This window comes from Seriola aureovittata, chromosome 13 (genome assembly GCF_021018895.1).
Source record: "Seriola aureovittata isolate HTS-2021-v1 ecotype China chromosome 13, ASM2101889v1, whole genome shotgun sequence".
NCBI lineage: Eukaryota > Metazoa > Chordata > Actinopteri > Carangiformes > Carangidae > Seriola > Seriola aureovittata.
The window spans coordinates 13,428,749-13,445,018 of record NC_079376.1 but is presented as its reverse complement, the minus strand read 5'-3'; the positions used below and the strand labels follow the sequence as shown (position 1 = coordinate 13,445,018).

General features: G+C 39.9%; 1 protein-coding gene across 3 annotated transcripts; it reads left to right on the top strand.

Annotated features, from left to right (window-relative positions):
* The first annotated feature begins 5,911 nt into the window (after positions 1-5,911).
* LOC130180238 (14-3-3 protein beta/alpha-1-like) lies at positions 5,912-15,605 on the top strand. Of its 3 annotated transcripts, none has more exons than XM_056393679.1 (6): positions 5,912-6,061; positions 6,596-7,015; positions 11,641-11,764; positions 13,088-13,251; positions 13,344-13,439; positions 14,536-15,605. In XM_056393679.1, exons 2-6 carry the CDS (start codon positions 6,722-6,724, stop codon positions 14,608-14,610), a joined length of 753 nt encoding a protein of 250 aa, XP_056249654.1. In that variant the 5' UTR covers positions 5,912-6,061; positions 6,596-6,721; the 3' UTR covers positions 14,611-15,605. The 3 variants fall into 3 exon arrangements, with proteins under 3 accessions (XP_056249654.1, XP_056249656.1, XP_056249657.1); XM_056393681.1 differs by having other exon boundaries at positions 5,945-6,057; XM_056393682.1 differs by lacking the exon at positions 5,912-6,061 and adding an exon at positions 6,268-6,408.
* Positions 15,606-16,270: the final 665 nt, after the last annotated feature.

Here is a 16,270-nt window from a genome sequence, read left to right as displayed (position 1 = left end):
AATTAAATATAATTCAGCTGACTTTGATGAAGGTCATGCTACACAGTGATGGCTGCTGTAAGCATGTCTTGTTTGATTGGTCCCACATATATATATATATATATATATATATATATATATATATATATATATATGCCTATTTATACAGTCCATATAAAGGTTTGGTGTTGTGAATCTCTACAGCAATGTTCAGCACAGGTGATGTATTATTCATATAGCTAAGCAGTCAAAGAATGAGAGATGAGTGAATGCAACCTGCATACCAAGCTATCTACTGCACACACACACACATACGCACACACACACACACACACACACACACACACACACACACACACACACACACACACACACACATATGCACACACACAGTTTACGCAGTACATTTTCCACATAGGCAGCATTTCACCTCAGTTTAAAGAGCAATGCATGCAAATGTGCAGCAGCTGATTTCCAGTGTGAGGACAGATAAGTGGATAGGCAGCTCAGCACATCACTGCCACTGAAAATGACACAAGCTACAAGGAAAAAGCACTTTGACGTTACTGAAATAAAGGAGGAGAGACTAAATACTACTTGATAAATCAGTGACATTCTCTGTTGGATCTAATTGGAGCATGGACACCATTAAAATCCTGGTGGGTGCTTGCAACTGTGTAAGGGAGTGAACTGTACATGAGAGTGTTTTAATTACCTCTAATTAGAACTAAGAGATGGGCTGTGAACTGGAGCACAGAGGCCTAATTGTCATGTGATGACCTCCCACCCTCTACACTCAGAGTCCGTAAATTAGCAGTCAAACACCACTGAATAAACACAGTGAGGTTTGCAATACAACTATTGTTTACACAGAGAATATGAGGTTCAGAAGAAACTTGTCATTTATAAAATGTTTAATGCTGTATGTCGAAGACAGGGACAAACCACAGCATGTGATATTTACAAATAGATTTGTTTTACTGTAATCTATCTTTGAAATATATCATTTTATATGATATATAAATATCTTTGATGTGACCCACAACCTCATGACATCATAAATTCAGATGTTTCCATGGTAAATTTTTTTTTTTTAATCTGCATTTTCATTTACAATCACGACAAGTGACTGAGTATTCAAACACTGCTTCACATTTACAGTAGCTGCGTTTCAAACAATCCAAAGCAAAGCAGCCTTATGAAAGAGGGATCGTCTACAATGGACCAATCCGGATCCCAAATGGACAACCCTACCAAGCTTACACCAGCAGCTCTTCTGACTATAGTGAACAAATATTTTTGAAAGAGTCTCTGCAGTACAGTGGAGCTTGTTAGCTGCAGGCATTCATGACTCAGCCAAAATTCTATAGCACAGTATAAGCTATTGTCAAGTGAGATATCAACATATACTGTGACAACAACAAGGTTTCTGAAAAACAATTCAGAAACTGTTAACTATCACACAACCAGACAAGTAATACATGTTTTCGGCTGTGAGTTGAGCATGACATTAATAAATGACAAATAAAAGTACAACTGTAGTAAAGATCCCCATTTTCTTGGATTTTCCTCTTCCTTTTCTTCTCCTACCTCACTTCCTTTCCTTTCCTTATCACGATTGGCTCTTGTTTTCTCACCCTCCACCCCTCATTTTCACACCTCAGTTCACCTGGACACTTAAAGATTATTTAAGGGCTTCACTCCACTCATTCACTCTTTTTTTGCCTTCACATGGGGCAGCAGTTTCTGGTAAGAAGTTTGTGATGCTTTAGTTCTTATAATTTGTTTGTTATATCACTATCGTGATAGTGAATCATTTCTGAACCTCCTACTTAACAACACGCATTCATGTAAAGATTTAACAAAGATCCAATACTGCCATAAAGAAATTTTGTTCATTGATTTGCTACACTGCTCACAAAAGCCTGATACACCCGGGGATTATTTTAGGATTAGATGTTGTAAACAGTAAAGAAAATTCCTATTGTTTTATAGAATCCTGTATATATTACACCCAATGACAAGTAATGTGTTTTGTACATTGAGCTCATTCTCAGAAAGAAAGCAGTCTTAAAATGTAAATGAAACTCATTAGATTGACTTGTACATGCATATACATAATTAACATTCACAGAACACCCCCCCACCACCACCACCACCTTTCCTCCATTATTCCCCTCCCCCATTAACATACATATACCACATTTATTTGAAGACATTAAAACTGTTCAGGAAAATACTTTTACACCACAAGATGTTCGCAGTTGGTATCCATGGTGACTGATGTCTAAGAGTGAGCAATACAGACATGTTACATCAATAGCATAGTGCTGGCAAACTTAATTAATTTGCAATCTTATGAACACAGGCACAAAAGGAAGGCACTGTAAAAACACATGCTTATCAGCAGCTAGTAAAAGATGAACTAAATGGTTCATAAAAGGATAAAGACTATACTGTTCCTAATGTTCAGTGGGTATACCTAACCTGAACCTGCAGGGTCCTGACAAAGTATCAAGTTTCTATTCTTGTTTTGTTTCATAGAGCTTTAGGTTCAGGCCAGATGCAGGTTTGGTCATTTTTAAATGTAATTTGTGAAGAAATTTCAGTCTTTAGGACTGAATGAAACACAGCAAAAATGCAGCTTCAGGTGTCAGGTTGGGTTTGGGCTTTAGCCAGGACAGGACATAAAGACAGGGGTAAGCTCGGGTTTGAGTCTCAGCTTGAGGCTAGTGCAGAACTCTACTTGATATTTTGGCTGCTCCACCTATCAGATGAAACAGGAAATGTGAACCTGAGCTATAGAAGTCGACATGCTGCCAGCTAATATCCACACAAGCAGCTCAGAACTGGAGCTGAAGCCATGGGATTTCCTTGCCTATTAACCATTACTATTTATAACCATCTGGCCTACTGTGGACAAGAAACTGTTCATCTGAGAACACCATGTTTAATGATGGAAATAGATGCCTTAGTTCTTAGCCTATAGAGCGTAAGATGGTAATTCAAATATACAGTCAAAATTCATTTTTCACTGAAAATATTGAGGTTTGAAATGCACTTGATTCAGAACACACGTGTTTATTATATTCATTCACTCAGCACCACACAAGGAGAGACAATTCATTGTAACACCTGAATATCTATCAAAACAGACACTCGTCTTTGGATTTTATAAACCAAGTGCCTTGCTTGCGTCCTACAACACAGACAGTTACATTACATCAGACCTTGACCTGTTTCAGAATTGTCTTCTTTGATGCAGGTGCTGGTAAAAAAAATTAATGGAAGGTATTCATCAGTTAGCCTTTTTGTGTAAATTCCTCCGCGTCTGTAAAAACAAGAAAAGGCTTGTCGTGTGGTTAGGGTTGGACATAGACAGGATGTTACCCTTTATGTTCTTTCCTGTTGAGAGCAGTGCTAGCTGTTGTAATGTATCCTTACCTGCACCACTGGCTGTGAAAGAGGGTCTTCATGCACTGTCTGTCTGTTGTCAGCCTTGATACAGCGCATGGTCAGGTGCTGAATCTAATCTTTCCATGGCTTGTTGCAGCAGGAGCGGATGTATTTGCGGTAAAAAAGACTATTCTGCAAAATTGTCAGAAAACATTCAACATTAGCTTCATCTTTGACAAGAACAATAACAAAATTAACACAGAGAATCAACCCTGAATGTCAAGCGCAACTCATTAATTCACATGTTTCAAATCTATTTATTTTCTATTTATGTATTTCTTTTTATATACTTCCATTCATTTGAATCCTTTATAAAAAAAATAAAATAAAAATAAAAGCATATGTAAGTATAAAAGTTTATAGTCTATGGCCTGGAATCTTATCCAGTTGAACAGAGAAACAGTTGAGGTTACAGTACATATCTTCATGCTCTATATCTTTTATAACACAAATAGCAACGGGTGAAAATCACAGTTATGATTACGAAGGTAAATGCTTCCCTTACCTGTATCATAATGTCTAAATCATGAATTGTCAACATTACCCAGATTGCACTGTGTTTCATCTTGAGTTATTCTTTAAATCGCTAATGACTCCTTACTGCCACCAAGTCCCCTGGCCGCAACTGACAGCTAGCTTCATCATCAGGGAGTCGGTTTAAGAGCGCGCCTGCAGTCAACCGTGAAGCAGAGCAAAGTCAAAAAGTAAATAACTAATTATGACTGCAGTTTTTCAGTTAGTTTCTCCTTCACAATCATTCCCTATTAGCCTGTAGTGTGGGAGTGACTATTGTGATGTAGCAGAAATGCAATCCAATGCAATCCATTAACACAAAAGATAAGGAATTAAAAATGCAACTAGAAGAAAGTGTTCGCCTGTTTTATCAAGATTAAATCATGACTGTCTTTCTGTCTGTGTGTCCTGACATCCAACAGCTAAGGCTTAATGAAAGCTCCCATTAGGTCGACTTTTGTCTGTCGGGAATGGCAGATAATGCATCTGCAGTTACCTTGGCCATGTATGACTAAGCACACAGAATATGGGAGAAATGATAGAGTGAAGTACAAGCAGCTGATAGTAAAGGAGGAAAACTGAGGCTGTATTTTGTTGTGAGTAACTGAAGTAGGTTTTCCTCATGGTATTGATTTGTCACATAATTATATATATGTCCATATGTATGTCCACGGACCACTCTGATCTGTAAAGTGTCAGAAACACTGAATGATAGCAGGTTTCAGCTGAGATCAACTACGCCCAGGGGTTTCTACTCATTACGTAAGCCCATGCCTTTTCATGACCTCAGAAGCTTGTCACTCTGTGACTGAGAGGTAAAGCAAGGTGGGGATCAAGCAAGCACAAAGGTCAGAGTGACAAGGTTTGTATCGTGTAAGAAAAAGGCTTACAAAAGACCTATGAGGAGGGTGACTGATGGCAAAAGAAACTGCCCCTGTATGCACTGATTAGTTCAGTTATTAGAGGGAAGTGAAGTGCGATACACTGACTTATAATGTATATATAGGTATTTGTTTAAGGAACATATAAGGTATATCTGTTGTAGGCCTATTCTTGTAGCAAATAAATGCAAATTAAATATGTTGGGTGTTTTCCTTGTTATCAGAAATCCCATAAAGACCAAAACTCACTATGAATGGAGCCTTAGTAGCACTATTACTACTACAAGTCCCTTAGTATGATAGATGTCTATCGTCATATGTGTTGTAACAGTCACATCGCATATAAAAGGATTTCAAAGCAATCTCAGCTTCAATAAGAATTAAAAAATATAAGTTTCAGCTGTGCAGCACAAGCCAGTCAAGGAGGGCTGTGTCTGTCTAAAACCTAACAGGTGGCTCTTTGCTTAACAGGGATCACCTAGTAGTTTTTTCTCTTTGAGTGGGCTTGAGGCCCTATGGGCACAGACCCCCCCCCCAACAGAAAGACCCCTCAACCCCCACCCTTCTTTGACATAGGCACACGATGACCTAGACCACTTGGGGTTTTTTGGGTGGAGCATGTCCACCAGTTTTCATGTTTTGTTTAATAGTTTTTGGACAACAATGAGGTCTATGACAAAGACAAATAAGCAACATCAGGCTTTAGCTATACAGACAATTCTTTCACTTGGTATGAAGTCATTATTAGTTTTGGTGTTTTCATGGGATTTGTTGACAATAAGAAAAATATAAAATATCACCAGATAAGAACCTCAAAAGAAGACAGATGAACGTCTGACCTAGGGAGACAGTGCCACACCCGCCTACAGAGCCTACAGCGTGTGAATGCAGGGAGTGATTGGATGAGCATCACCATGGCAATGCGATGACGTCTTCATCCCTTGCTCTTATTGGAGGAAACCCCGTGGCCCCAGCCGCTGCAGCGTTCCGGTCTGTCAAACTACCTCTGAAGGTCCGCCTCTTTCCCCCGCGCTAAACAACTACTGGTTCACAAAACTCAACCTTCCTGTCGATCAAGTTAGATTACGATTTACAATTGGAGAGACGATATCCAGATGAGCCGCCCCGTTTCAGCACGCACAGTTGGATTTTCGCTGCTGCTGCCGTTCTTTGCCTTTCTGACCGATCTGTCAAATCGGATCAATTTGTGGAGCAAATTCGGACCTCAGTAGGTCAGAAACGATGAGTATTTTATTATTTTTCTTTTCCTTTAAACGTATTGTCGTAGACGGGTCACAAAACTGACAGGTTGTGGTTAATTTTGTATTTTGTATGAGTAACGCTAACGTGACATTTTGTATTGAAAGGAGTGGCCGATGTAGCTAATGCCAGCTAGCTTTGGCTAACTTGCTAGCTGCACCAGACAGCTTTGTGGCGGGTTTGCCAGCAGATCTCTGCTTCCGATGCTCGCAGCCAGCCTCAGTTTAGATAGCGTTTGTTCGCTGCTGTACACTAGAAGTTGTGAAAAATTCTGTAGGTTATTGATAGTCAAAGCGGGCTGGTGAATTTGTCAGGAAAAGTAAGTGTCTGGAAAGGGATTTTCTTTAGTTCTAAGTATTTTAATGACTACTGTTACCTAGACAGTGCCTCTTTAGAGCTAGGGTGTATGTCCTTTTATGCCCTGATGATAATCGGTGGTTTACTTTGCATTTAGTTGCATATAGTTTTATCAACATCTATTAATTTTTATTAACATCTTTTCGCAGCTTGCACCGTTACTGTGGGGACTAACATCGTCGATCCCTTGCTGCACCCATTCTTCAACTCAGCAGTCCCTGACTGTCACATAACCCCGGATTTCTGATTTGTCAGTCCCCTAAAATATATAAACTATGGATAGAACGGATCTTATTCAGAAGGCCAAGCTGGCGGAGCAGGCTGAGCGCTACGACGACATGGCAGATTGCATGAAGGAGGTTACAGAGAAGGGTGGCGAGCTGTCAAACGAGGAGAGGAACCTGCTGTCCGTCGCCTACAAAAACGTGGTTGGGGCGAGGCGGTCCGCATGGAGGGTGATGTCCAGCATCGGATTGAAGACCGAGGGATGCGAGAAGAAGCAGCAGTTGGTCAAGGAGTATCGGGAGAAGGTGGAGAAGGAGCTGCAGGATATCTGCAACAACGTTTTGGTAAACTATCAAATTTATACGCTGATTTTATTTTTAAGTCTGCGAGATGGAAACCACCTTCCTGAGAAATTACTATAAAAGCAGAGCTATATTAATTCGCTGCTGGTAAAATTATAAAGAATACTGTATTGGTGACGACTAAAACTACATTGTGGTTCCTTTAATACTTCCCCACTCTTTATGTGTTTTTACTGTGTTAAAAGAAATGTCTAGTGTAGCTTAGCTATTTAGACTGTTGTATTAGAAGAAAGATGAAAGAAACTGCACAATTTAAATGGTAACCCTGTACACACAAAATTCATAGTGACACATGTGATTATTTTAGTCCAATAATCTGTGTCAAATGGCATCTTCCCTGTTTCCTGTGAGCTCCTCTGCTGTATAAATATGGCCTCTAAAGGCGGAGAGGACAAGGAAGTATTATGTAGTCCTCCCGCTGTTCCTGCCTTTTGGGATTCTGAATTTAGAACAATGGGCTTGAAACCTTGTGAGGGCGTGAACTGACAAAAGGTCAAAATGACTACACCAGCAAGGTGTGTCTGAATGCGTGTAGAGAGAACTCAAGCCACACACAGGAAAAATAAGCTGTATGCTCTGTGTTCTGTAAAACTGTGCTCTATTCTGTATCCATGCAGTCCCATCTGGCAGATAGAAGCCTTATGTGGCTAGCCAAGTGCAAGAATTTACATGCATAAACGACTCAAACTAAGCCCAGTTTGTACAGATCACCAATGAAACTGTGCTTGATTGTTTAACTAAAATAGTTCTTAGACATTACTCTCCACATTTCAAGGCTAAGCTTTACTGGTATACTGGGGGGGGGGGGTGGACAGGCGGACATATATGTATGCTTTCACCTCTTGTTTTATCTAATGCAACTGCGCAAATGTAAATGTATAATGTAAAGCACCAGCTTTACATTATTTCCAGCCTGCCTTCATAATGGATTAGAGTAGACCTGGAAGCTTTGCTGCAAGATTGAGATAATTTCCCTGAGCTGCTGTCTTTTAAAATGCACCGCAAAGCTGTTGGGGCCAATCATTTTCCACCAGCTTCCCATGGGTGTTCCTGAGATGGTGCGCTTTCATGGCTGTGACTCAGCTTTCAGTATCTGTGCTAGTAAGTGTTGACTGAGGGTTTGTCAGCAGAGGAGGGTGTGTCGTGTCTTCATGCCTTGACTTGCACCCACACAGGCAGAAGAGCAGAGACCGCAATAGACAAGTAAGCAGCTTGTGTGCCCCTCTTTCTTGATTTCCTGCAAAGTATACTGTGAAACTAGATAGACTTGCATCTCAGGTGAAAGCAAGTCTCAGTTGGGAGGCAGTAGAGGCATGGGGATGTTTGGTTTCCTCACAGGATGTGAATCTAGAGCTTGTAAAGCAGAAAGGGTGTTAACCGAGTAGATTCAGGCTATTCACTCCTCTTCAGAACGTGACTCTACCTTGACATTTGAAGCTTCAAAATAAATGTGAATTTGGTATTCTAGTGGTGGAACATAGGGATATTTAATTAAAGCGCCTGCCTGATTATCACATTTGCTGAGTAAGGGGGGGGGGGGGTCAACCACCTTAAACCCAATGCCCTGTAGCTAGTTGTAGTGTTGCTAATTAAATTGATAAAAAGGTATTAGTCCATGCTTGAATAGGAAATATCAATTCCTGTTGGACATGTAAGGCAGTCGTGCACGCACAACCAGTCAGGCTTTCATCCAGCAACACTATTTGTCCTTTCTTGTGAGCACTGGTGACTGAAATCAGAACTTTGTATGAAAGCACTGGAAGCAAGGCTACTCCTCTTCTTGTCTATTGTGCAAAGCATGCAGTGAAAGAGGAATGCTTAGCACTTGAGACATGCACGTGTAGCGGCTGAGCCAATCTTTGTGTCAGTAAATGACTGGGGAGTGGCTGCTGGGGTGGGTTTGGCTCAGACAAGAGCAGCGTCTTTCTCCCAGGTTTGGGAGAGGAAAACTGTTTTCTCCTTTTTTTTCCTTTTTTTTTATAAGAGAAAATACAATTATGTAAGTTAAAGACAAAAAGGATGTTTATACCATCTCTGAACACTGTGTTGCATCTCAGTCAGGACAGTCAGTAGGGTTGACGTGTTGGCGAGCCTTTTCATTCTGAGTGAAATGATTAATCTGCTCTCTAAATCGGTTAACTTGAGCATAAGCCATGGTTTCACTGACACAGATTAGCCCTAGTAATCTTCTCATGTCCATTGAAAGACGGATGACTTGGCCTGTTGTGTAATCACAGGATGTGATTTGCCTTATATTTTTGTACATTATCACTACATTTTACTGCTATTACTAATTTGGTTACTGTATAGTTTAAATCCTTTAGCTATTTTAAACAAGTTATTGTAGCTTTTAGAGGGAACAGTCCCTAAAAGCTGCACCGTGCCTTTTTAGCGGGACTACATTTTGGTAACAATTGTGTCTTAAGGTTGTAAAAATAAGTCTTACATTCCACTGTTCTGCTACATAATGTGCAATTAAGTTCAAAAGTTAGGGGTGATCTAATATTTAAATTTCTCCTGCAGTAGTAAACTCACAATTGAACATTTGACCTCAGATATACATTCATATACTGGAAGCACGGCCCTTTTTTGTGCTCTGCAGTGTCAAATAATTGGGAGTATGACACAATGCAGGCAGTGCCTTTATCTTTCCTTAGACCTTATTAATGGAACATTTGTGAGTGAATTTCAGTACGGAATGAAAGAATGATGCCAAGTCTTTTTTAAATCAGAAATAAGACTGGTGTCAGCAATAAGACATAAAATTTTGCTATACAGTGCTGACATGGGGGAGTGCTTATAAAAAGATTGTGGAATCTGGGGCAGAAGACAGCTGGGGATACACTAGAGGGCTGGCCTGGTTGTGGACAGTTTGAAGTGACTTTATTGGAAACTGACACAGAGCAAAATATTTCCTCTAAATGACACCGGGTGAGCACATGTACTTGACTCCTGATGGAGCAGAAATGTACTCATTAATCATTGAGTTGAGCAGCTATGAACAGCAAAGAAAGTAGTGCTCTCTAGTGGATGGAGGCTAATGGGACACTTATGATGGGTGAGCCCCACCTACAGTGCATTCTGAAAGTATTCAGACCCCTTTTGTTCTTTCACATTTTGTTATGTTGCACCCTTCTCTTAGAAATTATTGCAAATTTATTATGAGGGTAAAAGTATCTAGACCCTTGGCTATGACATTTTTCTTGATCATCTTTGAAATGTTTCTACACCTTGATTGGAGTTCACTTGTGGTAAATTCAATTGATCAGACATTATTTGGAAAGGCACATACATGTCTATATAAGTGCAAAAACCGAGCCACGAGGTGGAAGAAAAAACCTGTACAGCTCAGAGACAGGATTGTGTTGAGGTTACAAAAAAATCTGCTGCATCGAAGGTTGTCAAGAGCACAGCGGCCTCCATAATTCTTAAATGGAAGAAGTCTGGAACAAGCAGGACTCTTCCTAGAGCCGACCACCTGGCTAAACTTAGCAGCTGTGGGAGAAAGGCCTTGGTAAAATAGGTGACCAAGAACTTGATGTTTACTCTGGCTGAGCTCCAGAGATCCTGTGTGGAGATGGGAGAAACTTCCAGAGGGATAACCATCACTGTAGCACTCCACTGATCTTGGCTTTATGGCAGAGTGGCCAGACAGAAGCTTCTCCTTACTGAAAGATTCTCTGTAAACCAAGATCAAAGTGTTTAACTTCAGTTCTAAGAGTCATGTCTGGAGAAAACCAGGCACCGCTCATCAAATGCCTAATACCTTCCCAATAGTAGAACATGGTGGAGGCTGCGTCATGCTGTGGGGGTGTTTTTCAGCGGCAGGGTGACTGGTTAGGGTTTAGGGAAATCTGAATGGAGCGGACCTGGTCCAGAGTGCTCAGGACCTCAGACTGGGCAGAAGGTTCACCTTCTAACAGGATAATGACCATAAAGACATAGCCAAGACAGCGCAGCAGTGGCTCAGGGCCAACTCTGTGAATGTCCTTGAGTGACCCAGTTAGGACCCCTGACTTGAACTGAGTCGGACATCTCCAGACAGACCCGAAAATAGCTGTCTACCGACGCCCCCATCCAACCTTACAGAGTTTGAGAGGATCTGTAGAGAAGAATGGCTGACAATCCCCAAATCCAGGTGTGCAAGGCTTGTTGCGTCATACCCAAGAAGACTCAAGGCTGTAATCACTGCCAAAAGTGCTTCAACTAAGTACTGAGTAAAGGGTCTGAATACTTTTTCAATGTGATATTGAAATTGATGAGGCAAACATGAATTTAAACAATTTCAGCATAAGGCTGAAGGGTCCTAATACTTACTGAATGTTTTTGTTATTGTTTTGCGTCGCACCATGCAATGTGGATGTGTTTGTTCTTCATTGTAATTTGTGCCCAAATTAGCGCAGTTAGTGACTATTCAGGAAACATAGGGTGACTGCAGTTGTTTTGGTGAGTGATGTCATTATCACCCTTCAGTTCTGGCTCTTGATCTGTCAGTTGGATGTCGTGGTGTGCTTGTGGTTGAGATGTTAGTTCTGAAAAGTCTTCCTGTTCAATATATTTCCTCTGTTTGCCTAATTTAAATTGCTCTGACATTTTTGTCTTTACAGAAACTGCTGGATAATTATTTAATTGGAAACTCCACAAATCCCGAGAGCAAAGTCTTCTATCTAAAGATGAAGGGGGACTACTATAGATACCTTGCTGAAGTTGCTTCTGGAGACGACAAATCAAGTGAGTTGACATTAGTGCTCCATTTACTTTTTTTGGAAAGACATTAACATTTTAAGTTTTCAGTTAGTCTTTTTTTCTTTTGTTCTTTTCTCTCTTTCTCACTGCTTTGCCTCTCTTTGTGAGCACTGTGTAGTGGGGAGTCTTTAAGGTGTCCAAGCGTCTTTTTCATTTGTATGAAAAAGCTAAAATAAGCCCCCCTCTGTCTTTTTGAATCTGGGCCCCTTCACACTCCAAATAGGAATGTGTCAGATTTTGTCTTGGAGCTAAGAGCTGGAAATGACGTCAAATGGGTCGATGTGTCACGGTCGTGTGACCACAGTGTCCCCTCTTATAGGAGGGCACAACAGGAGTGGGTGGCAGCTTTCCCACAGGGAAAAATATATAGTTACAGAATTTATTAGCCACCAGCCTTCAATGCCCTTTTGTTTATTCCAGGTAGATCCGAAATTTCCTCCTCTCTGTTCAGTTAAGGTATTTCTGCTAATTATAATATTGGCTGACAGTTGTTATTCAATGTTTTCAGTGTTCTACTTCAAAAAAGATTAAATAAAGAGAAAGAGAGTTGGGAGAAGATTGATCGCACTATTACAAATGTGCAGTAAAATGTGCAGAAAATGCAATGCTTGAGCCTGCTACTCATTAGACTAGCTTAGCACAATAACTGTAAACAAGGGGAAACGGCTAGGCTGGCTATGTTTAAAGGTATCAAATTCCACCTACCAGCACCTCTAAAGCTCACTATTTAACACGTTGTATCTCGCTTCATTCAAAAACTGAACTGACAGTTTGTTTTACTGGCAGTTATTTCTTGGCCTGGAGCAGTATACCTCTTGAATTCCGTGATGATTTCTTTGCAATCGTTGCAACAACAGTTAGTCTAGAATAGTCTTGTACATAACACCCTTAAAACCACAAATTTGTCATTTTTACGCATGGGTTTTTGTGCGGTTGAACTATTGGTCTCAGCTCATATTTGTCTAAATGAGGCAAAATGTTTTATTTTTGTCCATTTTGTCGTGTGTGTGTGTGTGTGTGTGTGTGTGTGTTGTGTGTGTGTGTGTGTGTGTGTGTGTGTGGTGTGTGTGTGTGTGTGTGTGTGTGTGTGTGTGTGTGTGTGTGTGTGTGTGTGTGTGTGTGTGTGTGTGTGTGTGTGTGTGTGTGTGTGTGTGTGTGTGTGTGTGTGTGTGTGTGTGTGTGTGTGTGTGTGTGTGTGTGTGTGTGGTAACAGCTTTAAAATATTTCCATAAGTGGACTTCTATGTAAACCTTAACTAAAACATACATTGACTATAATAATCTTTTTGATTCCCTCCCCTTTTTACAGAGACCATTGAAAACTCACAGCAAGCATACCAGGAAGCGTTTGACATCAGCAAGACTGAGATGGACCCCACACATCCCATCCGCTTGGGCTTGGCACTTAACTTCTCTGTCTTCTACTATGAGATCCTCAACTCCCCAGAAAAAGCCTGCGAGCTGGCCAAAAAGGTCTGCATAATTTTCTTATAGAAATCTGTCACTCACCCTCAGTTGTCTGTAGTGTGCTCCAAGTGTTAACATTTTCCTTTTCTTGATTACAGGCATTCGATGATGCCATTGCAGAGCTTGACCAGCTAAATGAGGAGTCCTACAAAGATAGCACTCTTATCATGCAGCTCCTCAGAGACAACCTGACAGTGAGTGTTCTGCTCTCACATGGCACAGAAATTATCATTACTATGGAGCAGTAGTGTTTTGCATGTTTCAATGTCCGTCTTTAAGTCTCAGGATGCTTTAAACAGTCATACAACATGATGCTCAGTGCAGTCTTAAAGCAAAAGTGCGTTTCAAATGACAACATGGGGGTTAAAGTACACACTTTCAGACCGTCAGTTTTAAACATTTTATTAAAATCAGCAGATCATGTATGATTGTAGGTATAACAGGCTACAGTAGTATGTTGTCTTTCATGGAGGGATGCCCATGCTACATCTTATTTGCAGGTTACACGTGGATATTATATGCTAAAGCTTTGAAAAGACCACACAAATTATGGATTGTGCATAAGAAGGCATTTGGAACAAGATTTTCCTTATGTCATATTATGGCAAGTCCAGTGTCCACTGAAACAGTTTAAGTTTTCCAAGTAACCTGTGCTTCAGCAGACCAATTATTTTTTCCCTTGCTTCTATTGAAACTATCCTCGGTCTGTATAGTGTTGTGAAATGACCTTAAGAAGAAGATAATAAAATTATGTTGAAAGATTTAAAATAGTAGACACTGACATATAGAGCAGATTGGCTGTGGAAGACCGCGGTAGCCACAACATATACACTGCAGCACAGACATGGTGTTGTATTTGGTTGTAGACAGAAAGTGATTGGAGTACATTGCCGTGTTTGTCCGATTGACTCTTTGCAAGAAAGTCACATAAAATCATAAGTTGTTACACCCATCTCCTCGCCGTCGGAAAAGGGATTATAAATGTGTTTGCGGATTGTCCAGAGAATGATGAAGCTGTCCAAAAGGCAGAGACATGTACAGATGTTCAGAGACATTTCTAATAAGTCTCAAATGTGTAATCAATCCCAGTTAGTGTCTCTACAAAGTACTGCGTAAGGTTTTTGAATACATGCATGAATGAGAGCTCAAATTGCCTTTCTCTGTGAATTAATGTGAGTTTTTACTGTCATTATGGGATTGTGCATACACCAATAGACACATCAAATTCAGAAATGGCAGTGGAGTATGTATATTTGACTGTATTCCAAATATCTTTGTTTCTCTCCCCAGTTATGGACATCGGACAACGCTCCTGAGGAGGGCGAAGGCGGAGAAGGAGGAGAGGGTGGCGAGAATGAGAACTAAAACACACAAGCCCTCAATGTTTGGGTCATCTCCAAAAACAACAAAAGGAAAAAAAAAACTTTTTACACATCCTTCATTCCTTATTGCTCCACTCAAACATTCTACCAATGAAACCCATTGCTGAAAAGAGTTGTGTAAGGAAATAAATAAAAAAAAATAATCATTCTTTTCACAATGCAGATTTGGACAACTGGTGAAAAGAGAAACCCTCCATTCTTCTGGTTTGTGTTTGTCCTGGCCTTCCCATGTGTGCAGTTTCAGCTGTAGAAAAGTGATTGATAGCTTGACAATGGTATCGGACTCCTAACTCAATTTAGAGGCAGAAAAATTTAAGTCCCATCATTAAACAACTGTAAGCCTAAATCCCATTCATTGAGAGATTTTGGATTTTTTTCCCCCAATAAGAAATGTTAGATATAAAAGTAGTTTTTCCCCATACCTTTTCTTTTTAGTGTGTCTGTCTCTACAGTTACGTGGTACGGTTACAGCAGCTGAAGTCCAACTTCAAACTAATTTTCATACTGCAGGGAAAGCCAGTGTACTTTACATGCTGGCAACAAATATTATAATACAGCTAAGTAATGCCCATTGGTGAAATCCTCACTTTCTGCCCTGGTTATGATGCCACTCTATCACTGAAGCATGTCTGTCTGTGGGGGGAAATGGTGGTGCTTGTTTGTCTGACCAAATGCAGGGACCTTTTTAATGGGAAGAAGACAATTCTGTCATGCATGTCTCTTGAGATATTACACTGGAATGGGAACAATTGCTGTAACACACACAAGTCCAAGTGTTAAGTCTAGTAATTTTCAATGCAGGTTTGTACACATCCTACAAGAGGGTGATTTGTTAGTCTGTCCAGTGATTGTCATTAGAGATTTGGACCACTATTGTTTTGCTATTCATTCAATTGTAGTCCCCAAAAGCCTTGTGGAAATGTTTGAAACCCTATGTATCAGCTATGTTAACATGAATAAAACATTTTATAAACCAAGTCCAAGTTTGTGTGTTGTTTTACTTGCATAATAAATGTGCTTGGATATTTGTAAATGTCCTGTAGCAAAATGCCATACTTGACTTGATAGTTTAATGGCTCTCACACCCTAAAACAGGAATTTAGTTTATTTTATTTTGAAATTTAACTCCATTCTTAAAAAAAAAAAACGGAAATTCACTTTATTTTAATGATTTGGTCCATATCATATCACTAATCTGTAATGAGTCTGCCATGTTTCTGTGGGGAAATTTACTGAATTTACTACTGTCACAAATGAACAGTTGAGAGCAGTAGTCCTGTTATTTGAAGGTAAAAAAAAAAGGAAAAAATAGATAAGGGGAAAGCTATAGACATGTTTACTGCATCATTATCTTTGTGTTAAAGATTAATGTCATAAATCTATGGTGGGAAGAAAGTAAATACATTTACTCAAGTGGTGTACATCAACTGGTATCTCTATTTTCATTTTATTAAATTATACTTCACCTCTACGTTAAAATAATGTGCTTAATTTATAACTATTCAAAAGATGGTGAGTGTATAAAATACAATGTATTATTACAGATGAAACTGCCAGTACTTTGTCCATACTCAAGTCATAAAATTTAAAATCAAAGGGCCACAGAAGCACCATAGTCTATTTGTACTTGGCAGTAGCAGGGA